The 26,068-nt window shown below is 34.8% G+C and overlaps 2 protein-coding genes across 4 annotated transcripts in view; both read left to right on the forward strand.

The window, feature by feature from the left end:
• The window catches only part of xrn1 (5'-3' exoribonuclease 1), a 52,930-nt gene extending 43,079 nt beyond the window's left edge, over positions 1 to 9,851 (forward strand). For all 3 annotated transcript variants that reach the window (XM_056474467.1, XM_056474460.1, XM_056474452.1), the window contains 7 exons: positions 394 to 525; positions 619 to 742; positions 830 to 1,011; positions 3,722 to 3,835; positions 4,518 to 4,617; positions 4,723 to 4,880; positions 8,356 to 9,851. In XM_056474467.1, coding sequence (XP_056330442.1) covers positions 394 to 525; positions 619 to 742; positions 830 to 1,011; positions 3,722 to 3,835; positions 4,518 to 4,617; positions 4,723 to 4,880; positions 8,356 to 8,640 — 1,095 coding nt within the window. In that variant the 3' untranslated portion in view covers positions 8,641 to 9,851. The remainder of the gene's footprint in view (positions 1 to 393; positions 526 to 618; positions 743 to 829; positions 1,012 to 3,721; positions 3,836 to 4,517; positions 4,618 to 4,722; positions 4,881 to 8,355) is intronic.
• Positions 9,852 to 13,078: 3,227 nt separating this feature from the next.
• gk5 (glycerol kinase 5) overlaps positions 13,079 to 26,068 on the forward strand; it is a 32,524-nt gene continuing 19,534 nt past the window's right edge. The window contains exons 1-4 of the mRNA XM_056474478.1: positions 13,079 to 13,666; positions 13,759 to 13,852; positions 17,460 to 17,535; positions 17,624 to 17,717. Of these exons, the coding sequence (XP_056330453.1) occupies positions 13,538 to 13,666; positions 13,759 to 13,852; positions 17,460 to 17,535; positions 17,624 to 17,717 (393 nt within the window). The 5' untranslated portion in view covers positions 13,079 to 13,537. The remainder of the gene's footprint in view (positions 13,667 to 13,758; positions 13,853 to 17,459; positions 17,536 to 17,623; positions 17,718 to 26,068) is intronic.

A 26,068-nucleotide genomic window follows, 5' to 3' on the forward strand; every position in this document is an offset into this window, starting at 1 on the left:
GAACTGTAATTTTTCAGTTCTTACTGGGTTGAAAAACATCTGGTATCATATATCAACATCAGCAGACATCAGCTAGTGTTTCAGCTAAAGATAAAAGCTGCAAATAAGTCTGAACAAAAGTCTCTCCGACCCCATTATCCATTCTTGGCTTTCCATTCAGCCCCTATCTAAATAAAACCAAGTACGTGACTTTGTGGATTACTGCAAGTCACGAGGTAGATTGGCATACAGGTGCCATTATCTAAAATAAATACATATTGCTCTTTCACTGTTGCCCAGTCATGTACTGCTACATGATATGAACTGGAAGCATTACCTTAAACTAAATGTTTTTTTTTCTGTGATTAGTGTTAGACATCCTACGTATTCATCTATTTATTTATTTAATTACAGGCATCTACAGAGTTTGAGGAACTTATAGCCAATCTTAAGATCTCAAAGGATCCTGAACCTCCTCAGCATGAACCACCTGAAGAGCCCAAGAGCCCGTCAGCAGAGCCTCTCTCCCCACAATCATTTGCCATGGTGCGCAATCCACTTTGTGTCTTCCACAGTGATAAAGTGTAGTTATTTAAATTTCTTCATAGAATCCGAATACATTTTGTTTTCTTTGAGCAGAAAGGAACTCTAGTATTGAAAGAGATGTTGAAGATCGACAGCTCAGGAGCCAATTCCTCTGCCCCTGATTCTGGCGGCCTCAACGCCCAGCAGCAGAACAAGAGACGCTCCAGCAAGAAACTAGGTACTGCTGTTTGAGGGAGTCTGTGGAATGTAAGTCATTCATTAGATGATTGATTGTGAGTAATTTTGGGAGTTGTTTGTCCCTCAGCTGCTCGGATAAACACTCCTCAGCCTGAAACAGCTCCGACTGCTGCTGCTGCTGCTGCTCCTCCTCCTCATCCTCTGGCTGGACAGCCACCCCTCCTGCCCAGCATGGCCACTGAACTGGGACGGGTGTGCATGGGGCTCCGGATGGGACCTCCAGAGTTTGCCTTCCTCCGCAACAGACAGGTTCGTCTATCTCATTAAATCTGCACATCTTGTGTGTCATTTTTAGGTATACTTTTTTGTGAATGCACAAAACTACATGTAATACACAGACTAATTTCATCAAATCAATTTAAACTTAAATTAGAGGTGTCCAATATTAATGCTTGCATATTACTTTTAGGATATTGTCATGAGTGATTGATTTAATTTAGCGTTCACGTGTTTTGTTCAGAATTGCTGATTAATTTAGAGAAATGATAATTGGATCTTTGACGCAAATGGTTTCAAAACAGATTGATTAATGAAAGAAACGTTGCAGTGTTGCTTTGAGATGCACAGATGTTCTGCTCTGGCTTTAATATGAGCTATTATGATGCCAAAGCAGGAAAAATGTAACTAAGTAAATATAAACTTAGATGGCATAAATTGAACATTTGTAAAATATAAAAGGCTCAATCTCTGATATTCAGAAACACTCATGTTTGTGTGATATAACATAATTATATCATAACTTAATATGATACTGAACTTAATAAATAATTATAAAAAGCGTACATACAGGGCTATTTTTAATTACAAGAGCTTCACCATATCTTATAATAACCAGTACTTAGGACTTAGTAAAATATCTCCTATCAATAAAGGAGTTGATTGAGGAAGCCAGAGAAGAGCAAAAGCAGGATACTAAGTAATGCTAAAGAAAGATCATATACATACACAGTGCACTGCATATACGAGTACACCTCTCAAAAATTGTTCAAATAAATATCTTTAACAGAAGGCTTTACAGTAATGTATTTGTGCAAATACATTAGTTTTATTCAGTACTGAAGCCACATCTGGAGCTAATCTAACAAAAAAATCTCACAATAACGGTCCAAAAATGTGCACACCCAAATTTGTACATTGGGGAAAAATCTGTTCGGTGACTAACATATTATTTTAATAAGTATATTTGTTTAATAAAACTGTTTTGTTCAAATGCACCAACATGTATTACTTAAATTCACTGAGAAATAGATACAAATAGATCAATAATTTAAAAAATATAAATGTTTTAATTGGGGTCTACTATTTTATGCTGATATAACACACCAGTCCCACTGCACCCAACCCGCTTTGAGCTGGGATCGAACCGGCGATTCTTTGCAGAGGAGTCAGTTTCTCTAACAAGGAGGCTAAAGGTCATGGCCTCTAGTGTCAGTCTTTAGAGGTCAAAGGAGTGAGGTTTACCTGCATAGCACTTTGATAGCTGGTGTCTGTTACACTCACCCATTTAAACCTCCCGGACGAGCCCCCAAAACGTTTGAGCTGGGATCGAACCGGCGATTCTTTGCAGGGCAGTCAGTTGCTTTAACAAGATGAGTGAGGTTTACGCTAGCTGGCGTTTGTTACACTGAGCACTGTATGATCATATTAATATAAACAAAATGACAAATAATCAAATGTTTAAAAGTCAAACTATTAACTAATGATGGAGTAAATGCTTAAATGATCATTTTATATAAATTAGGGATGGGTCGTTCTTGAATGATTCATTCATTCAATTGAGTCTTCTATCGGGTTTGAGTCGTTCATTCATCACTTAAAAGACAGAAGCCAATCATATGTGTTTCGAGCTGGAAAAGGATTTGATCCGTTTATCTCTCAAGTCCTCGGGTTCGAGTCATTCTTTTATCATGTAAAAGGTAAAAGCGAATCATATGGATTTAGAACTGGAAAAAGATTTGATCCGTTCATCTCTCGAGTTTGAGTCATCTCTCTTTACATGCTGTCACGTGATGAACGAACAGCTCAAAAACCCAAAGACTCAAAAGAGAAACTAATCATGCGTCCTTCCGGCTCAGACTGTGTGCATTGGTTAAGATTATATATGACTGTCAGTGTCACGAGAATCAACCACTCAAATTTAAAGACATGAAGAGGTGAGCTGAGCAACAAGCCAAAAAATACCATCAGACACAAATGATTATTTTCTTTTTCTTACAGCATTCTAGTTCTGACTTGTGTGTTGTGTGATCAACCTTTGTAGATGTGTTTGGAAGCGTTTTGTAACATTTTAATAATATTTTGGCAAATTGAACGAAATGACTCAAAAAGATTCAATCATCTCGATGGTAGTCAGGAAAATGATTCAAACTCGATATATATAATATAAATGTGAGAGATAAGGGTAGATTGCTAATAATCTACAATGTAGGGCTGGGCGATTAATCGAAAAGTATAGATCAAATTTTTCCAGGTCAATTTTTTTAGTTACTTTTCCTAGTTCTTTTTTGACTTATTTTTAGGCAATGTGTGTTTTTAATTTCAGTTGATCAACATTGATGTTCAGTAAATAATCATAGATAGTAGATAGTGTGTGTTTACTTCAATTATTTTATAATCAAGTAATGCACCCTTCAAAAATCTCTCACATGTAATATGTGAGCATATTTACTGTACAAAACCTGTCAGTGATCTATGAGAGCAAAAATAAATAAATGAATAAAATAATCGTTCATTAATCGTAATTGAGTTAAACAGTTCAGTGAATTGAGATTTAGATTTTAGGCCTAATCGCACTATAATGTGCATAAAATTACTTCAACAAATGTAACGGAGTTGACATTGGTCAGGTGTTTCTAAACAAACTTTTCTCAGAAGCTGAAGAATGATAACAATATAAATACAAGACCTATGTTTTGTTCCATCTTTTCATATCATTTGCTCTATTCTCTATGTTCTGCAGAGTCTGACAGTGTGTCAGGTGAAGTTGTCGAATGGTCTGATGGTCCACGGCCCTCAGTGTCAGTCAGAAACTGAAGCTAAAGAGAAAGCTGCTCTCTTCACCCTTCAACGATTGGTAACTCGCTGATGATAATGTTATAATATTCTTGATGAACAAGTATATATGGAGTTGAAGTCAACATTATTAGCCCTCCTGTGTTTTTTATTTCTTTTTCAAATATTTCCCAAATCATGTTTAACAGAGCAAGAAATTTTTCACAGTATTTCCTATATTTTTATCATCTGGAGAAAGTCTGATTTGTTTTATTTCAGCTAAGAGAAAAGGAGTTTTTAATTTTATTTAAAACCATTTTAAGGTCAATATTATTAGTCCCCTTAGGCAATATATTTTTTTTATCGTCTACAGAAGAAACAATCGTTATTCAATAACTTGTCTAATTACTTGCCTAGTTAACCTAATTAACCTAGTTGAGCTTTTAAATGTGACTTTAAGCTGTAAAGAAGTGTCTTGAAAAATATTTAGTCAAATATTATTTACTGTCATCATGGCAAAGATAAAATAAATCAGTTATTAGAAATGAGTTATTAAAACTATTATGTTTAAAAATGTGCTGAAAAAATCTGCTCTCCGTTAAACAGAAATTGGTGAAATATATACTGGGAGACTAATAATTCAGGAGAGCTAATAAATCTGACTGTATGTTAGTAGAAGCACTACATGTCATGATTGAATAGTCAAGTCTGCAGTAAGTTTTAGTGCATACTCTGAATGCTGAATGAAGGCTGGTTTTCTGCAGAACTCGCTGGGCTCTTTCCCACTGCCTCCTCCCATCTTCCCTGGAGTCCAGCAGATGAGACCGCTTGCTCCTCATCCCTCTATGTTCGGACAGCCAGGAGGTCTGAGTCACTGCGTTGTCAATTTTCTTATTCTCTAGAGTTGTTGTTTTAATGCAGATGTCCTCGTGTTTACACTTGATATGACGCATTTATTTATTTACACAGGTGGGTTTCTGATGCCCCCACAAGGGTATGGGCCTCTTCCCTGGGGGATGCAGTTTCCCCATCAGGGGCAGCCATTCTTTGGAGGAACTTTTCCTGGAGCACGAGGCCCTGTGCCATCAGCAGCTGGCGGATCCCACAACCAGTTTGTTCCCCTTCAGGTAATGACTTGTGTCTAGACATGCACACTGACATCAATGGCTGTTTTTACACTTGGGGTTGAAAACACATTTGGTTAGAATGTGAAATCTCATTTTTATTCTATGTTTGATGTAATATAACTGAAAAATAAAAAGAGGGTGGGACATATAGTAGCTCCTCCCCTTTTAAAAACACAGCCAATAGCGTTTTGTTTTATCTCAGTTTTGCCAGTGCATCAAATGAAAAGAAAATGTGAAGCATCTTAAAGGGGATGGGGCATGTCAGGTACTAGAGAGCATTTGATTGGTCAAGACGTGATGAGAAACTGAAGTATGAGGTGACGTGAAAAAAAAAAAAAAGATTGATCCATTTAGAACAATTTGGATGTTTTTGTGTCAGGTTTATTTTCTATATGTAAATTGTGTCACTGTTTTGGAGCACACTAGCTCATCGATATCCTAAAAACAAACATACTGTTACTAACATATAAAAAATGTATTTTAATTTCATGGGACCTTTAAAGGCTAGTAGACAGGGATTTTATAATGCGAGTACTTTCATAGGTGTTGTTGGAAAAGTCTTCGGAGGAAGAATTGATTTTATTTATTGTATTTCAAACTGAAGCATCATGTTTAGTGTTTTTAATGTTTCATTACATGTGTGGACATAAATTGGAATGAAATATACATACATATACATAATCATAAATATGAACACAACACTGGACTATTTAAACAATATACATACTAACATACCAGAGCACTAATTATACATATAGTAACTATTCATATACTTAACTATACACATAACCAAGGCAAGGCAAGTTTATGTATTCAGCATATTTCATACACAATGGTAATTCAAAGTGCTTTAGATAAATGATAATAAAAGAAACGCGTATAAGAAATAAAAACAAAGAATAAAAATGATTAAAAATCGATTTTAAACAATTTAAAATGTGTTAAAACAGTTAAAAAAGAAAAGTAAGACATAATAGTGCGATCTGTCGGACGTAGCACAGTGCCCATTCAGTAAAGGCACAGCTCAACAGATGTGTTTTCAGTCTTGATTTGACTTTGCCTAATGTTGGAGCACATCTGATCATTTCTGGAAGCTGATTCCAGCAGCAGGGGGTGCAGTCGCTGAAGGAGGACTCACCCTGCTTTGACTGAACCCTTGGAATTTCTTATTTTGTTGACCCTAAAGATCGGAGTGATCTATTAGGTTTGTATTCAGTGAGCATATCTGTAATGTATTGAGGTCTTAGGCCATTTAGTGATTTATAGACAAGTAATAATACTTTAAAATCTATTCTGAATGTAACTGGGAGCCAGTGTAAAGACCTGAGGACAGGAGTGATGTGCTCTGATTTTCTGGTCTAGTCAGAATCCTTAGCTTTTCTGCAATGTCTTTAAAAAATTTGTAATACTGTTGAGTTTATCCAAGGAGCTTTTTGGTCTCCTAGTCCACTTCCTGATTTTAACAGGAGCAATGTCATCCATGACATTCTTAACTTTAGAGTTAAAAACAAATCAAGGAGAAAATCAACAGTCTGCAGATATGCTTGGTGCTAAATATAAATGACATATTTTACCTACATTACTCTGTTCATAAACTCAGTATTTTTAACTGTAAGATAGAGGGCATTTATTTCTGAATGTGGCACTTTTGTGAGTGAGCATAAAGTGAATGATACTTGTCAGAGTGAGTTTTCCAGAGAATTTGAAAATATTGAAAGTCAACACAAAGTTAACGGAACAAACATTTTTATTGGGAATGTATTGAAAGTGTTTTGTCTTCCGTCTAATTTTTTATCACTTTAATTTCACCCAAAAATGTCCATTCTTTAATAATTTGTTCATCCTCCAATAGTTCCAAACCTTGTTTCTTTCTTCTGTTAAACACAAAACAAGATACTTTAAAAAAAAGGTCGGAAAATCATAATAATTGACTTCAATAGGATTTTTTCGCTCTACTATGGATGTCGATGGCTGCCGGTTTCCAACATCCAGAACTATCACTTCAAGTCATTAAATCATCATCAAAAACAAGTATATGTATATAGTCATCCTTGCTTCAAGCAAAAATGCCATAACTAGATGCTGGTATGAACCTAATCCACCACAAATGCAAGATTTGATTGATGTTTTGATATCTATATATTGACTTTTGGTTCAAATGGATTGAGTACATTGCTCCCATTTAACCTAATGTCTTTTTGCTATAGACCATTTCAATCTGGTCATGCCATTGGCCCATGAACATTTCCTGCTTATCAAACTATTTCATAACTGTAAAAAGGCAATTCAATTATAACTCAATGTTACAATGGCTATCATAACTATATTTCTCAATTAATTTTTGGATTCCCGAAAGCTATTGAAATTCATTCATTCGTTTTCTTTTTGGCTTAGTCCCTTTATTAATCCGGGGTCGCCACAGAGCAATGAACCGCCAATTTATGGGAAACATCCACACACACTCATTCACACTCATACACTACGAACAATTTAGCTTACCAAATTCACCTATACCGCGTGTCTTTGGACTCTGGGGGAAACCGGAGCACCCAGAGGAAGCCCACGCGAACGCAGGGAGAACATGCAAACTCCACACAGAAATGCCAACTGACCCAGCCGAGGCTCGAACCAGCGACCTTCTTGCTGTGAGGCGACAGCACTACCTACTGCGCCATTGCGTCCCCAGCTAATGAAATTATAAATGTAAAACAGGAATTACGTTGGGACCATTGTTTTTGTTCACATCCCTCAAAATGGTCTATAGAACTTTAAAAAAATTTTTTTTTCGAAAATATTGTCCCCCCTCCCCCTCTTTTTTTTTTTTCTTCTGGATATAGTTATACAATAATAACATTAATTCCTAAAATGTATTTAGCGCTTTTTCTGGACACTCAAAGCGCTTTTTACACACCAGTGTGCAGCATCCACCTGGATGAAGTAACGGCTGTCATATTACACCAGACCACACACCAACTGAAAGGTGGAGAGGAGACATGAGTGATGAAGCCAATTATGATATGGGGATGGTTAGGAGGCCCTGATAAACAGAGGCTAGTGGGCAAATTTGGACATTCTGGGATTTTTAATGACAACAGAGTTTGGACCTCAGTTTAACGTCTCATCCGAAAGAGGACGCTCACTGAGCAGTATAGAGATATGATGTAAATGATGTAAGATAAGGCAAAGGGATATGTTGTTTTGTTACTGTCATGGAGAATTTTGTTTCGTTTTTGATCCCTGATTAGGAATTTAAACTGGAAAAGCTGGAAAAGTGACAAATGTATATTGATGCTGTGAATTGTGTCTCTTTGCTATAAAAACTTAAATAATAAAATAAAATAAATCACTAAATCAGGGCATTACATTTGCTTTTAAATGGTGTCAAAATGTTTCATCCTATCCTATGAAACCAAACAGTATAATGGACACAATATTATCATTAACCCTTGTCCACTCCTATATATATTCTCTTTAGGTGACCAAGAAGCGAGTTTCAGGCAGAACCAAGAACCAAGAATCAAATCAAGCGCTGAGTGGCTCAGCCTATGGCGTTCAGACCCCTGCTGGTGGACCTGCAGTGCCTCCATCAGCCCCCAAAACCCCACCATCCAACAGCGCACACGAGCCTACAGAAAAGCCCACCGCAACTACACCCAAGACCCCCAAGCAGAACGCCAATCCTCACACGCCCGGCTCTGCATCCAAGAGGAAACACCGGAAACTGGCAGTCAACTTTGAGGCTGCTAAGGTGACGGACTGAATCATTTTCTGAGTATTAAAGAAGAGCGATATGAAACCCCATATTTCATAGCCAAACAAGAAGATGCAGTTGTCCGTCTTCATGATTTGATCATGCTTGGTGAGCCAAATTATTTATTCCTTTTATAAGTTGGCATTTTTCTGCGTGAAGGTAGCGTTGAAGAGCATTTTATTAATCAACTGCACCAGAAATGATCATAGAATCATGAAAGGAGAAAAAAAGGCTTTTATATTTACCTCAGCTTTTTTCTTTTTCATATTTTCACCCCATCTCAGACCTTGAAGCTTTTATCATGTTCACTGGTTACTTTCTATGCTGGATTTTAATATTCAAAGTGCAATAATTAGTTTTGTAGACTGGACGTTATGCACAAATACAGTGTGGCATAAGCTGCTGCAATACATCTGTACTAATATTTCATGTTTAGTTCATTTTTTTTCTTATATTGCACACTTGTGCAGTCCAGCATGGAAGGCTAAAAAACACAACGTTATCACCCGACAGTGTAACTAAGAAAGCAGTCAGACTGATCTCTTGGGTCTAGTTTGAGAGGTTCAGATTGAGCCCACACAGTGCTTTGCTGAAATTTTTGTTTAAGCACTAAAGCAGGTGTTAAAACCAGCCCGTAATGTTCACCCTGCCGGGAAGCACACTGATTTAAGCAAACCTAATCTCTGTGGATTATTAAATATTTGTGTGTGTATATATAAATAGACTAAATGTGGTGGGGAGGGAATGTGGGGGGGTGCAAATTTAAACACAATTGCCTTTCTAATAAGATGTTGCTCGAATGATGTTTTCTTATGGGTTGTGAAACATTTCAAATTGATTTTATTTTTGTATTAGCCTACATTTCTTTCCAGGGGGAGATGTTTCAGTTCTGTGGTTTTAAAATGAATTCTTTGTGTATTTAGATCTATGGATTTTATACGCACCGTTTTACAGATGGATAAATTACAATTGCTAATATTTCTCTTTGAAACTATGCCGACACCGCTTTTGTTTGTTTTTTTTTTTCATCTTCTCTGCCTATTTGTATCCTAGCAGATCTCTTTTGTCCAAGTTTTAAAATGTTGAACGTACGAAACCCTTTTATTTTTAAATTTTCAGTTATTTAATGACCAGAATGACAAAAACAAGCACACCTCCTGACAGGGCGGTGTGCTGTAAATACACTTTTGTTATCATAATAAACATTTTGCTATCATAAAGCCTCGGATTCTGTCATAATTATGATTTTTTAGAAATGTTTTATTTTTTCACACAAGCCAAATTTCTTCCTTTTTTAGCTTAAAATTGTCCAGTCATGAGCTCAATTTGAAGGCCAACCCATGAAAATCTGTCAAGAAAGAATTAAGAATTAAGTTGCTATAAAGCAGAGATGCCCAAACTAGGGCCCAAAGTTGGCCCATGGTAACCTTTGATTTGGCCCCCCATGCCATCTGAAAATTATTTTAGAGATTGTCATTTTAAATTGAATGTAAACTTATACTTGCTTGATTTATTGTTCAGCTACAAAGAAAGCTATCTGAAATTTAATGTTTTAATGTAAATGGTGTAAATGAATCGGATTTAGTTTAAAATGTTCATACGACAAAGAGAAGACCATGCAGAGACTTTGGTGAGCAAATGTGAACGTTATACTGCATCATTGAATACGATTCAAAGTAATGCTTTCCATTTTATTTTTTTAATATTATTAAATGAATTAGGAAATTACAGATGGTGATGTTAATGTAAAATAGTTTGGTATATTTATCTTTGGCCCCTTCATACGAAAAAGTTTGGATTCAAAATGAGTCAGTTTCAAAATTGGTTCATATATGAAAGTGCAATCCTTTTATTAAATTACACTAGGAATATGTGGCTAAATGCCAATAACTTAAACGTTCCAGCATCTTAATGTCTGCTTGAACAGTTGTGCCAAATACAGGAAATGCGTCTAGTAGACAAGTGCACTGTAAAAATTGCTGAACACCCCCATTAATTTGTCCCAACACAAATATATTAAGTTAACTTAATTGTTTTTACAAATTTAATTGGATTGAACATAAATCATTTTAAGCTGCCCCCCCTCCCCCCAGCAGTAAAAGTGATGTTTTGAGCATGGTCAACTACTACCTAAAACAAAGCATTGTACATTTATTGAAGCAATTACGTTTACATGTGCACACACACATGGGTTTGTTTTCCTATCTTAGTGAATACATTACATAGACTTCATTTGTTAGATCGGGTTAATGATACCATCTATGGCCAACCCCTAACCCAACCTTCACCGAAACAAGTGGCAATAATTATAATAAGATACTATTAAAAACATGCTCTGGATGATTTCTAAGCTTATTAATTAGTGAGGATCAGTGAAATGTCCTCCATTAGTGATTCATTTTGATATTTCACTATATAAGTCAGGACAATTAAGCCTTTACAATTAAACCACACTCATATACAGTTAAAGTCAGAATTATTAGCCCCCTTTGAATTTTTTTTTTCTTTTTTTTTTTTTTTAATATTTCCCAAATTATGTTTAAAGGAGCAAGGAAATTTTCACAGTATGTCTGATAATAGTTTTTCTTCTGGAGAAAGTCTTATTTGTTTTATTTTGGCTGCAATAAAAGCAGTTTTAAATTTTTTAAAAACCATTTTAAGGTCAAATTTATTAGCCGCTTTAGGCTATTTTTTTCCGATAGTCTACAGAACAAACCATCGTTATACATTAACTTGCCTAATTACCATAATTACTTGCCTAGTTAACCTAATTAACCTAGTTAAGCCTTTAAATGCCACTTTAAGCTGTATAGAAGTGTCTTAAAAATATCTAGTCAAATATTATTTACTGTCATCATGGCAAAGATAAAATAAATGAGTTATTAGAAATGAGTTATGAAACTATTATGTTTAGAAATGTGTTGAAAACAATCTGCTCTACATTAAACAGAAATAAAAAAATAAACAGGGGGGCTAATAATTATGACTTCAACTGTATATATATATTTATGTGTATAAAAGCACAATAGTTAATTGTGCCATATGCTATATAGGAAACCATAAGAAGATATTGAGTATTGTATTTTTTAAATGCAAAGTATCAAGCTTGTATTTAGCTTTAATAACATCATACTTAAATGAGTCCCATTGGATAATGAACGTCATACACACTTGGAGTCTTTATACCAAGTTGAACACCAAAACAGGAAATACATCATGTGAATTATCAAGCGGATAAAATCACAAGTTGTTTTTCCCCCCATGATATCATATTATACAAATATAAAGTAAATGTAGTATTACACTAAAGAATATAACAATGCAAAACACTGTAATATAATACAGTAGATAAGTAAATACAATATATAGCAATTACAATAAATTAAAGTGACAGTACGTTTATTGTCTTACAGCTTTAGAGTTCTTGGAGGATGAAATGTTTGGATGTATTGCTGGATTTCCTTTTCGGTAAAATAAATACAGGATTTTGTTAATGATGAATTTCTTAAGCAGCAATAAAAGATTGATTCTATAGTCATTTTTCATGTTTTTCTCATCATTTTTGTTTTCTCTTAAAACGCAAACAAATAACACATCCTAAAATTCAGCAGTGAGAAATCCAAAAGTATAGGAAATTGTAATAATTAACCAAAGTTAATATATGAAACAACAGTCTAAAAAATATTAAGAAGTGTTATATTAGGGGTATACCAAAAGGAGCAGTTTGTGTTTTTTCTCAAAGCATTTATTATTGTTGTATCTTGGCTATAACTAGCACATATGCCGCTGAAGCAACTTATAATACATGAATTTAAGCCTACTGAATACACTGATCACTTCCTGTCTAGTATCATGTTGGAGGCTCATTAATGTTCAACATATTATTTGCATAATGAGCAAGAAATTTTAAAAGTGCCAGTATCTATTTAGTTCAGGATATCTTTTGTACTAGAGACTGAAAGATAGTTTTTTTTTTTTTTTCCTTACTGGTATTTAATAGCAAGTAATCATATTTGTTTTATATATGCAAGTCAATGGTTACATATTTTCAGCTTCCTTTATAATATAAAAAAATTATATATTCTTTGGTGTTCAACTAAATAGAGGCTTATAAATGTTTGGAACTACTTGAAGGTGAGTAATTAGTGAGTAGATTTAGATTTTTGGGTGAACTATCCCTTTAATAGAAAAAAAATCGACTAGAAAACAAGTACTAGTAATATTAAAATAGACACTAGTGCGGTTTGTGGTTTAAATGCTAAGAAGGTTTGCCATAACGATTTGGCTGGATAAAATCCTTGGCATATTTTACAATATTAACGTACTTCCGGTTTTTCGCAGCGAGTGCGCATGACAGTCAGCGGGTTGAAGAAGTCTGAAGAAAGCGCTCTGTCTCTTTAAGAATTATCCACACCTATCGACTGATATGTGACGTATGAATTTGTACTATTGTACTTAATCGACCGCCTGTTGTAATTTGCTGTCTTTACAGTGGCTTACGCGGCCGCTGCTAGTTTCCTCCAACGTCTGTCATGTGCTAGAAAAGAAATGCGAATGTTTTGGGCTTTAATTTCAACGCTAGATGTCTCATTTGCCGATTTAAAATAGGGCGCGAGATCACATGCGCGAGTTTGGGAAAGTTTGAGGCACTCATTTAGCAGTGCTTTCAGTTATTGCTCGTTCTTATGAAATACACTTTCAGAGTAATGAACACATTTAATCGGATTTCTTAACGGATTAAAAAATCTGCCAGAAGTCTGGCATTGAAGTCTCTGGAGGTATGAAACTCAAAGGTTTAGGAGAAGAGTTGAAAAGGGGATGATTTGAGATGCGTGGATCCTCCCTGACGGCCATGGCTACTGAAGTGTCCTGTCTGCGGCTTTCTGAATGAGCGCTTTACGTCGTCATGGGGACTCAGAGAAACGGCTACAGCAAACGAGAGACTTTCATTCTCTCTGTCGACGTGGGAACAACCTCCATCAGATGCCATGTGTACGACAAGAGCGCCAGTATTAGAGGGTCCTGCTCCGCTAAGGTAAACAAACAGACTGCAGTTTGACAGGTTTGTGCCAATCACGCCTTTCTGTGGGTTTATAAGTTACTCACAGCGGCTTGTTGGACCCACAGGTGTCCCTTCTGTATCCTCAGCCTGGGTGGGTTGAGATCGACCCTGATGAACTGTGGGAAGGGTTCGTCACTGTTGTCAAAGGAGCAGTTCAAGGTCAGACATCTTTATTCTGCCTTTAAATAGATAGTTCACACAAAAATTACAATTGACTCGCTATTTACTATCCCTCAAGGGAGTTTGAACTTACAGTTTCTGTTTTCTTTTCAAGTCAAAAGTGTTGACATGACAACTATTGATATCCATAGTAGGATAAGAAAATATTGAAGTCAGTGGTTACAGGTTTCCAGCTTTCTTCAGAATATAGTCTTTTGTGTCCAGCAGTAGAAAGAAATTTAAACAAGTTTGGAACATGTAAATGGAAAGTAAATGATGGTAGAAGTTTCAGTTTTTAATGAAATATCCCTTTAATGTCACACAGTTCCAACAAAATACATTCAAACACTCATAAAAGTGTATAGATGTCAGGACGTCCTGATTTTGCAGTTATACGTGTTCCTGGGTAAACGGCTATTGTTGATTCTGAAACATCATATCTGCTCCTAAACCTAACTGTAAGTTCCTATAAAGTTAGGGGAAATGAAAGGTGAATAACAATAATGTTGAAACAAAGAAGTCTGATTGAAAACCTACTCTAAACTTAGACGTAAACAGTTTCAAACTCAATTCTGATTGGATGATTGTCATCAGATATCAAAACAGCAAGATAGTGGCACACATTGGAAAAATAAACAAATAAATACATGCTTGATGCATCATTTTGGGGACAAACTGTATAAAACTTTTATTGGGTCAAAGGCCTCCAAATGTGATGTTCGTATTTAATTTTAATGTGCTAAAGCTCTTGTATATACACAGAAAGCACGTGTTAAATCTAGTTGTTTAAAGTACAAAGTCTAAACTTTTAAAATGATAATTAGTATTTATGTGCTGCACTGTGATTCTTAAAGTCTGCAAACCAGAAGTTGCAGAGACATTTATTACAGTATGTTGACGTACTTCCAACTGAAACCGTATGGAGTAGGGATGAGCTTTCATTTTGTGCATCATTACCTAAATCACAAAGAGAGGGTATTAATATGCAGTTGCTATGTTGACGTCAACAGGAGCAGCACCACTCCAAACGCTCAGATTTTCATTGAAGAGTATGAAAGCAAACTATTTTTAAAAGTACGTTAACTTGCACAGATTATTTATTCACTTAGAATAATAGTGTGATCCAGCAAAATCAAAATTGAAAGATTTCACTCTTGAAATGTCATCAACTCATTCTTGCTTTAAACTATTGTTACTGTAAATGACATTATAGTCATTATAAATTGTAAATCATTATAAAAACGTGTGTGATAGTCTTTTTTTTTTTGTTTCAGGCTTTTTTTGTTCAAGTAGAACGCACACTGAAAATCGAAGGAAAAAATGTTGTTTGCACATTGTTTTGCTCTAAGCTCTTTCTTTTACTTCTGACCCACCAATTATGCCTTTTTATTATTGAGTAACAGTTTATTTCTAATCTATCAGTATCATGAGTTTTCACTCGTGTGTTTTAAAGGTGTTACCCAGAGTACAACATGTTTAACGTCGTCTGTATGTACAATTTTGAACAGGTCAGGGTATCCGCGGAGTCCTAAATTTCAAAAACCACATTTTAGAAATATTGTCTTGTAGGTCTTAAATCATTTTAAACAGGTCCTAAAGGTGCAGTAGGTGATCTGCCTAAATGCTAACCAGTTAGCATAGTATCTTTCAAATACAATCCATCCCCTGTTGTCCAAAGCCACGCCTCCTGAAATTGCAAATGTGCTCATTAAATATGACAGAGACACACAAGGTCATGTCATAGTACTTTTATAATGCTGCAATTCTGAACGAAAAACTGTATTATATCTAGCACGTTTTCAGTTATGTAGTTAGCAATCAAAGTAGCATGGTAAACAATATAGGGAGCATGTCACAGGTTGTCGTTGTTCAAAAATGAACCAATGCGAATATAAAACCAACTTGACCTCAATAAAGCAGGCCAGGTGGAATAGTGCTATTTACTGATGTTTTGTTCTTAAACTAAATAAAAATCTACATTATTGATGCTGTGAAAGGTCCCTTATGAAATTGAAAATAGTCACATCAATCTTTCCGGAAGATTTCAGTGGCTGAACAACAGTTTAGTGCATATAACCCATTCGTAACAACAAAATCTACATCAGCTTTGCGTAGTTTTAAAACATAACATTACCTGTCTAACAGAAACACTTCAGCCATGGTGTCGTTCCTCCTCCAGCGTGCAAAACAAACTCCGATATTGATTCAGGATTTTAAAAAGTTTTGATTCAGCATTTGTTTTTTAGAGCTGTCACCCGTGTCCACGTGACTGTGGCCTGCATGAACGCACATCAGCAGATCTGCGTGAGCAGGGGTGTGCAGATGTACAAATCTACATTTGCTTACAGACAGTTTGGGCTACTTATCAGAATTATCGGCCCGACAATATTTAATTGGATGAACATTTTTCAGTTTTATGCCTTACCCAGAATATGAAAATATATTTAGATCATTTACTTTAATCATTACTATTGGAATGTGAAGAGACTTAACCAGCACAACAAAAATATTTCTGAAGACGATCACCTACTGCACCTTTAATTTTCCTTTATGTAAAGCTACTCAATCGATTCAACATATATCCAGTCACCAACAATACATCTCAATAAAACTTTTAGCATAACTCTATTCATAAATAATACTATAACAGTTTGTTGTGGATACATTTAGTTTAAGTTTTTATTTTTAAAGAGTTTTAAAAGAGTTTAAGCAGACTAGGGTCTTGTTTTGACACTTTATTTTAAATGTGTGGCTAAGAAATAACTAATTAGAATTCGTTTTTTGATCGGGAAAGTAAAAGAAATTCTGCTGAGCCATTTAAAAAAAATTGGTAACACTTGATTTTGATAGTCCAGTTGAGTATTAGTAGACTGTCTGTTTAAAATCTGTTTTACTGCTGCTAAACGGACGTTTAACTATAAGAAACTTTGCAAGTACATGTCAACTTACACTAACCTTAACCCCAACCTAACAGTCCACTTATAATCTGATGAAAATTAGTTGGCATGTAGATACAATGTAACTTAAATTCAACAAACAGACCATCAAAATAAAGTGACCAAAAATTCTAGCGTTAAGCCCTATACGAGTCTAAAATTTAATTCTTGATGGTCTTAAAAAGTCTTAAATTTGACTTTGTGAAACCTACAGAAACCCTGCAGGTTTATTGTAGAAATATTAAATCAATTATGTTAAATACAAAGTTATTATTTTGTAATAAACTCAAAGTAATGTGCAACCTATTTCATTTAGTTTGCACATTCAGTGTTACAGCGCATGTTAATGTGTAATATAGACACCTGAATATTGTGGTTTAATATTCACATGCATGTGATTGGATTATGTGCACAGACCACCATTTAGTCTAATTATCTAAAATTTGCCAAACGTCTTAACATTCTTGATTGTACAGCCAATTGCATTTTTATGACTGAGTTTCAAAAAATCCTAGAGCCCTAAACATAGTGAGCAGGAAGGCCTTTAATCATTGCTTTGTATAAAAATGGGGACAGGAGTCAGAAAGGTGCAAAGTGCTATGATAATTATAGGTGCATGAGTTTAAAGGTTATTTTAGCGACGACCCCTCTTTTCTCTCTCTGTGATTTAGACTCGGGCTTACAGATGTGTCAAATGGAGAGTCTTGGCATCTCGACCCAAAGGGCAACATTCATGACCTGGGACAGGTTAGTACGTGTTAAATCATGCGACTGCTGCTGCATAGAGAACTCGCTTGACTGAGCCTGGTCATTTGGTTTCTTTTATCCCCTCCAGAAACACAGGAAAACCGTTTCATAAATTCATCACCTGGCAGGACATGAGGGCAGCTGAGCTGGTGAGATCCTGGAATGGCTCCTGCACTATGAAGGTCAGGCTACTGTGGATGATGTAGTCTTAAGACTTGTATATTCACATGTCAATTTACTTGGTGATTAACACTGTTTTGTTAAGGTGTGTCTTTTTACTGTTACTGTTACAAAAATATTTTTGATGCTTGTTCAAACTACTTATTTATAATGAGCTCAGTGCTTCCCACACATAGACTGTACTTAGGCAGGTCGCCCAGGTATATTAACAGGATATATAATGTTATATATACATATAATTCTTATTCTGTAAATAAGAATATTTAATAACACTTAACAATTTTTTTTTTACATTTTTTAATTATCTTTTTTTTATTCCCTTCTTTTTGTATCTGCCAAATATAACCAACCATCCATGATCGATTAAGTAGTAGAAAAATCTTCTCTCGTTTACCCGTTTCGTTTTGAGACCTGTCAACAACACTCTCTCACACAGTCTCCCATGCTCTGCAGACGGGATTTGGCCTTTGCTTTGGTTTCCTAAAGCTGTCGTTATCGTGTGCATTTTTGTGTTAGCTTTTGCTTAAACCTACTTTCGCTTGGCTTCGCTGCTGACTGTGCACACACAGTTGTGAGAGAGAGGAAAAACATAAAATAATTCATTCTTTAATCTAAATGATTCAGAAAAACTTTACTATATACTCAGAGGATGAAATTACTTGTCTAAACTGGCTGCAAAATATATGTACACCAAATTATTATAATTTTTATTGATTTTTGGTTGTTTTTATTCCCTTTTTCAGTCATTTATTTCTCATTTGCTGTATACTTTATTAATTTGACGATGCCATTAGATCAAGTTTGCTTTGAACTTGAGAGAGAAGCAGATTTGAACTCTCAGTGGGTGCACGTGGCTTCTTAATAGTGAAAAAGAAAAATAGTAGATTTTTTTTTACTTTAACCCATTGTAAAGAAATTGTGTAAATTATTGTTAAAAATTAAATTATGTTTTGTTTGTCGCGTATAGTTAACTAATTATGTGATATGGGTAGTATATGGTGTTTCAATCTGGCTGCAACTGCAAGTATATTTCAAACCTGTGGGAAGCACTGGAGCTGAATCAACACAATTTGTGAGGGTTGTTGTGGATTAACTTAATTGTTTTATGTTAAATCAACTTAAATTTGTAAAAACAATTAAGTTAACCTAATGGTTTGATTTTAGACAACATGAAGGAATTGTGTTTTGAGCCTTGCATTTTTTTATAATTTAACTGAAATGTTGAAATCTCAGAGCCAGTCACTGGATTAGATCATTCGACAATGATTATTCATATGCGTGTTATTTTGTTTTTATTTCAGCTCACAAATTTAGAGTTTGTAAGATTTTTTTAAGACAAACACTAACTTGGTTTTAGGTGTTAGTATCAGTGTTAGCCTTAATGTAGTGTGCTTCAAAAAGCTGACAGTTTGCGTTTAGAGGATTTAGCATTGAAAATGTTGGGTTTGTCACTTTTTTTTTTTGTGATCAAACTGTTGATCTGAGCTAGTTGTTTTGAAACATGTTTCCCCGAGGGGGAAAATACATTGCCCGCATTCATACACCATATACAAAGAACTAGAGCTACATCAAAATCACATACTACCCTACTCTATAGTATGTGAAAACAGTATGTGGGCACTTACAGGGACCTTTAAAACAAAAGAAGCACTCAGTAGATCATAAATGAGAGTTTTGTAGAGCACAAGATTATTAGAATATTAAGTAAAGATCATGTTCCGTGAAGATATTTTGAGCATTTCATACTATATTCATTTCTACTAATTAATATGTATTGTCGAGAACTTAAATTGGATAATTTAAACATTATTTTCTCAGTGTTTTGATTTTTGTTTTTTATACCAAAAGATTTCAGATTTTCAATAGATTTCAGATTTTCAAACGGCCAAGAATCGGCAGAATCAGCCTTTCCATCAATAGAAAGCTTATTTATTATAATTAGATAATGCATTAAAAGGTAATTCATAGTATGTGAACATGGTATGTGGGCATTGGAGAGACCTTTAAAACAAAAGAAGCACTCAACAGATCATAAATGGCAGTTTTGTATAGCCAAAAATAATTTTAATGCAAAAATTCATTAGAATATTAAGTAAAGATCCTGTACTATGAAGATATATTGTGCATTTCCTACTGTATTCGTTCTTACTGATTAATAATATACATTGCTAAGAACTTTATTGTAAATGCTGATGCCATCTTAAAAATAAATTTGTCAGTGTTTCTTTTTTAAACCCCAATTTTTTTTAATTTTTAAGTAGTTCAGTATATTGGCCAAGAATCTGCTTTTCCATCAATGCAAAGCTCATTTATTAAAATATTATAACTAGATAATGCATAAAAAGATAATCCATAAATCTCAATTTCCAAATATTGACACTTATGACTGAACCAGAGCCACACATAATAACTTGCTGTAGGAGAATTGACATTGGAGTTTAAAAAGAAAACACTGTCAGATTATTTATATGGGATATTTAGGGATAGTTCACCCAAAAATTAGAATTCTGTCATTATTTGCTAATCATCTACTATTTTCAAACCTTTATCAGGTTTTTTCTTCTGCTGAACAAAAAGGAAGATATTCTGAAGAAAAGGGATCTTGTTACTATGGATGTCCAGATCCGATCACGGGATTGGAAATCGTGCCCAATCACACAGTTTCAGACTTGATCGGAAATAGACGTTACCTCCCGATCAGGACTCAAATATACAGTTGAGGTCAGAATTATTAGCCCCCCTAAATTATTAGTCCCCTGAATTATTTTTTTCTCCCAATTTCTGTTTAACGAAGAGCAGATTTTTTTCAGCACATTTCTAAACATAATAGTTTTAATAACTCATTTCTAATAACTGATTTGTTTTATCTTTGCCATGATGACAGTAAATAATATTTAACTAGATATTTTTTAAGACACTTCTATACAGCTTAAAGTGACATTTAAAGGCTTAACTAGGTTAATTAGGTTAACTAGGCAGGTTAGCGTAATTAGGCAAGTTATTGTATAATGATGGTTTGTTCTGAAGACAGTCAGAGAAAAAATTGCTTAAAGGGGCTAATAATTTTGACCTTAAAATGGTTATTCTGGTCGAAATAAAAGAAATAAGACTTTCTCCACAAGTAAAAATATTATCAGACATACTGTGAAAATTTCCTTGCTCTGTTGAACATAATTTGGGAAATATTTAATAAAGAAAAAAAAAAATCAAAGGGGGGCTAATAATTCTGACAGATTTTTTAACACATCTATAATTATGCGGTGGTACAGAGTTAGACCTCTTTCTTGGCTTCACACAGCAATGTGTGCCGCATGACATCACTTTCTTGCAAAGACGCTATTGGTTAAATGCTGCATTTACCTGCCAGTGTTTTAGGTTCAGGTGCTATTTGTTTTTATATTAGATTTATTTGAATATTTACTGTTGCACTAAAGTCCAAAAGTAAGAATTAATGTTATTTATTACTTGATTGTTCGAGCTACCTCTCAGGAGTGATCTGTTTGTTAACAGAGTTATTGAATGGTAAAACAAGGTAAATTAAATTTAAAAAATAAGGAACATCCTGGATCTGTTTCTTCACCGTTTATTTTTTTATGTATTATAGAAGTATTGGATCGGGTTTTAAATGACTCTGATCCAGACTCGAGGGCAAAAAACCTGATTGGGGCATTCCAACTTGTTACAAGCGCATACCACAATATAAATACTCCTGTTTAATTGACTTAATTGATGAACAAACAGTGACTATTATCTGAACAAACACATATAATAAATTAAGCATGTGTGCAAACAGAGAAAAAGGAAAAGTGATGAATGAATAAAAATGAAACCGAGGAATGAGTAAACAGTCGGTTTAACCATTTAAAAAAACACCACACTTTGATTCAAAGGCTCTATAAACTTCTTTTAAAGCTGTTTTGTTGTGCAATATACCGTGCCGTTTCCGATGAAAGCCTTGATGCTTCATTCAGTGGTTGTGAAGTCTGTTTCGTCAGTTGGTTTGAGTGAAAAATGACTCACTCACTGATTATATTTGACTTGATGGAATAAGGATGAAGCCTGGCAAGGCATCTGCGTCATCGCCAGCCGCACACAAACCTTGCTTTCTGTATTGTTGGTCCACTAGTCTTCATGTGGACACTGAGAAGCCTTTAACTTCTTCAGAGGTCAGGGGCCAATCATGAGATAGTGAAGACTCTTTGTTTGCATGTGGGTTAATTTGCATAATGAAGTCTGCTTGGTGTAACTGCAGTCTTATGCAAATTATGAGCAGTTATAATAGTAAACATGAAGTGGAAATGTTTGATTTCTAGGAATTCAATAATGAGGCAATGCTTAGAGCAGTAGATGATATAAATACAGTCATGCTAATTACAGGAATGTGCAGGTTAATTCATAGACCTGTCTGAGTTAACTGAGAAAAGTCTTTTTAAAGTCCGTTAGTCTCTGTTTCTGTGTCTTTCTATGGCCTGCTTCGGCCTTTCCTTAAGACTTAAAATGATCTTATAATTGCATGCCTGATCTGTATAGATGTTTTTAATATTATCAAAAGATTTCTATTCCAAAATAATGTCTGTTTGTTTTTTAATTTTACATCTCTCAAAGAATCCATAAAAATCTATAACAGGAACACATTTTTAAATTTGTATTATATTTAACCCCATTTCTGTTTTACTGATGTAAAAATAGTCAGCAAATAAAAATTAAACCCAGTTAATCTCCTAAATGGCATAATAATTGCCTGTATATTTTATTGTAAGTTAATAAGTGCCAATTTATTGTAAGTTAACTGAGAAAAGTAATTTTTAAGTGGATTAGTCTCTGTTTGCGTGTCTTTCAATGGCCTTTTTCGAAGTCTGTTTAAAGCACAAAATTTTCTTGAGTCTTAAAATGATCTTTTCTAGATGTAATCGTGAATAATTGTACGCCTGGTCTATATAGATGTATAATATAACAAAAGATTTTTATTCCAAAATATGCTTATGCTATATTTTTTAACCTCTGTATCCTGTAAAGAATCCATAAAATTCTATACCGAGAACAAAAATAAATACAATTTAATATCACTTAAAATAGACGTTTTTTTACATTTAACCTATTTTTGCTGAAATAAAAAATGTAAATATATAATTAAAAATTAATAAATAGCGGTTTATTATTGTAGGTACATTTTAAACGTAAATATAATTAAGATTAATCTCCTAAATGGCTAAATAATTGCATGTGTAGTTTATTGTAAGTTAATAAGTGGCAGTTTACAGCTCTTTATTACTGCAAACAAAGTGTGTATTGTTTGAGCTGTAACTGTTCGTGGTGTCATTCATTGCATAAGTCGATGAATGAGCGATTCATTCCAAGTCCTGACGGCTGAATCGGCAATACAGCAGTGAAACAGGAGCCTCTCCTTCTCATTGGAGATGGATTGGTGATATTTTAGTGTAAGGTGTTGACAGGGAATGTGGATTGGGATATTCGGCCTGTGACGCATGCTACAAGTGCTCATGTTTGACTCAGCAAAACTCTTAATGCAGTGTGGCCATGCTCCGATCACATTGCAAACCAAGATTGTCGTGTCACTTTGTAAAAGACATATTTGAATGTGTGACAATGTTATTGCAGTTTGCTCTAAGCATTCATGTCTATCGTATAGCAGCATTTTAAACTAGTTGCTCTTGAACAAGTTTCAACACTTGTATAAATATTTAAAATATTTCCAGGATCTTATCACTGAGGGCAGAGGTCAAGTCAGAAGGTGCTTGGGGGTCTGATGTTATTATCATTTGTATTATGTTCTTTATGTTCCTAAAATAGATGTTTTATATACTGTAAGCTTTTTAAAAAATTAATATCGATAGCTTAACAAATTTATTTGTTGAGTTGTTTGCTGATAGTTAAAATTGTTTTAGCTTAAAGTAAAAATGGACTTTAATTAGCGTTGCAGTTCTTTTGAGGTCTAAAAATGTAACTAAACCATCACCTCGGTGAAGAGTTAGGTTTTAGTTCTTTCTTTTTGAAATTGTACAATGATGTCAGTGGGTTTTTTGGCAGCTGTAAGCAGCATTTCATCTAATTTGTCATGAGAAGTAAATTAAAAACAGTCCAAGCATATATTACTCATAATCCACAAATTAAAATCTATTACTAATACTACTACTACTACTACTACCATACTACCACTACTAATAATAATAATGATTTTTTTTTTAACTGTTGCAATAATAATATAATAAATACAAATCTTCAAATTGTATTTCACCCAAAAATGAACATTTGTTCACTCTCAGGCCATCCAAGTTGCAAGAGATTTTCTTCAGACCATTGTTCTTAATGATTCATAAAATACCAGTCAAGGTAGTAATAGGTTAAGTGCTTTGCTTAATAAGATCTTAATATAATTTTGCTTTGCCTGTGTATGTGTGTGTAATATAATTTTTTTAATTTTATTATTATTTTTAAATAGTAATTTATTTATTAATTTTATTTTTAATTATTCATTCATGCTCTTTTCGCTTTAGCGGAATTATAGACCACAGCGTAATGAACCGCCAACTTATCCAGCACATGTTTACGCAGCGCATGCCCTTCCAGCCGCAACCCATCTCTGGGAAACATCCAAACATACTCATTCACACACATACACTACGGACAATTTAGCTTATCCAATTCACCTGTACCGCATGTCTTTGGACTGTGGGGGAAACCGGAGCACCCGGAGGAAACCCACGCGAACGCAGGGAGAAAATGCAAACTCCACACAGAAACGCCAACTGACCGAGCCAAGACTCGAACCAGCGACCTTCTTGCTGTGAGGCGACAGCTCTACCTACTGCGCCACTGCGTCACTCTGTATTTAATATTTTTTTTTTAAATTAATGAATGAATGAATTATATATACAAATTTATTCTTATTTTTTTGACTCTCAATCGTTGACTTGCATTTTATGAGTCACAGAGGTCCAGAGTTAAGCAAAAAAAAAGATAAATAAATATATATATATATATATATATATATATATATATATATATATGTTCTACAGAAAAAAATCACCTCCATCTTAGATTTCTCTCACCTACATCCAGTAAATTTACAATACATTTTCACATTTAGGAGAACTATTACTTTAATGAGCCCCTATTATGCATTATAAAAAGTCATATTTTGGTTTTGGGGCTCTCCAACAAAAGGCTGAAATGTATGCAAGATAAAAAACACTTTCATTGTCTTATGCATTTATTTTCACCAAATCACAAACGACTTCCATATGATTTGTTCAGTGATTCATTTATACCCAAACACCCTCTTTTGCATGAGGCTAATCTGTGGTAATTGGTTCAATGACCCAGTTTGTTGTGATTGGTCGACTGGGTTCAGAGCGAGATGGAGAGAAACACCCAGCATGGTTATGAAGTCCTCAGAGCACAAAGTATGTGGGAGCCCAATGCAGAAGTGCATTAAAACAATGCAGTTAACACCAGCATATTCCTCTGTTCTTAACCACAACCCCAAGTAATAACAACGACACACATTCAGTATTAATCCACACCGTGGCAAAAGCTGAACTATTTTGAAAATCGACCACAAAACGCGTGTGAGGAACAGCTGATGGTGGCCATAGCAACAAACAGCAGGAGGTCGCAAGCAAAAAAACGCATTTAAACTGATAAAGGAGGGAGCACGTGCCGCGTTTTCAACATGGTTTTTTAGGCGATATGTGAAACGGCCCATAAAGATTTAACCTGAGAGGTACATTACAAGCACTGATCTATAATAGATATGTGATTACAAGCCACGCAGAGCGATTACAAGTTACAACTCACAATTAAATACATATTTTGCAAATTACAGAAAATTAGGAGACCATTTTAATCACACTTTACATCTCGTAAGAAGGAGAAACACTTACAGGATCTGGAAGAAGAAAATGATTCATACAAACTGCATAAAAGTTCCTGATAAAGTCCCATACATTAGTAGTCTTTGCTGATCCTTCCTTTAATAACAAACAGTCAGCAAGTCACATGTTGCAGGGTCGGTTATTGTATCAATCATCAGAAAAATGACAGGAACAAACACAGCACATGGTTGGCTATACTGTGGTGGTGTTGTGAAAAAGAACTTTTAACCCTTGATTCCCCGCAGTCGCATGTCTGGCCATCTCTCAGTGATAGTAATGTTCCCGTCATGATTAATCCCGTGATCCCTCACACTCTGATAGTGTCTGAAGGGAAAGGCACGTTCACGTTTTACCGGATCCGACAGTTCATATTTGGTATTGTTTCGTGTCGACATCGATAAGAAGAGGCAAAAGATCCGGACGAACGACGAATCATTTAAACGACTCTAAGTTGAATC

The sequence above is a fragment of the Danio aesculapii genome, chromosome 2, assembly GCF_903798145.1.
Source record: "Danio aesculapii chromosome 2, fDanAes4.1, whole genome shotgun sequence".
NCBI classification, from domain to species: domain Eukaryota; kingdom Metazoa; phylum Chordata; class Actinopteri; order Cypriniformes; family Danionidae; genus Danio; species Danio aesculapii.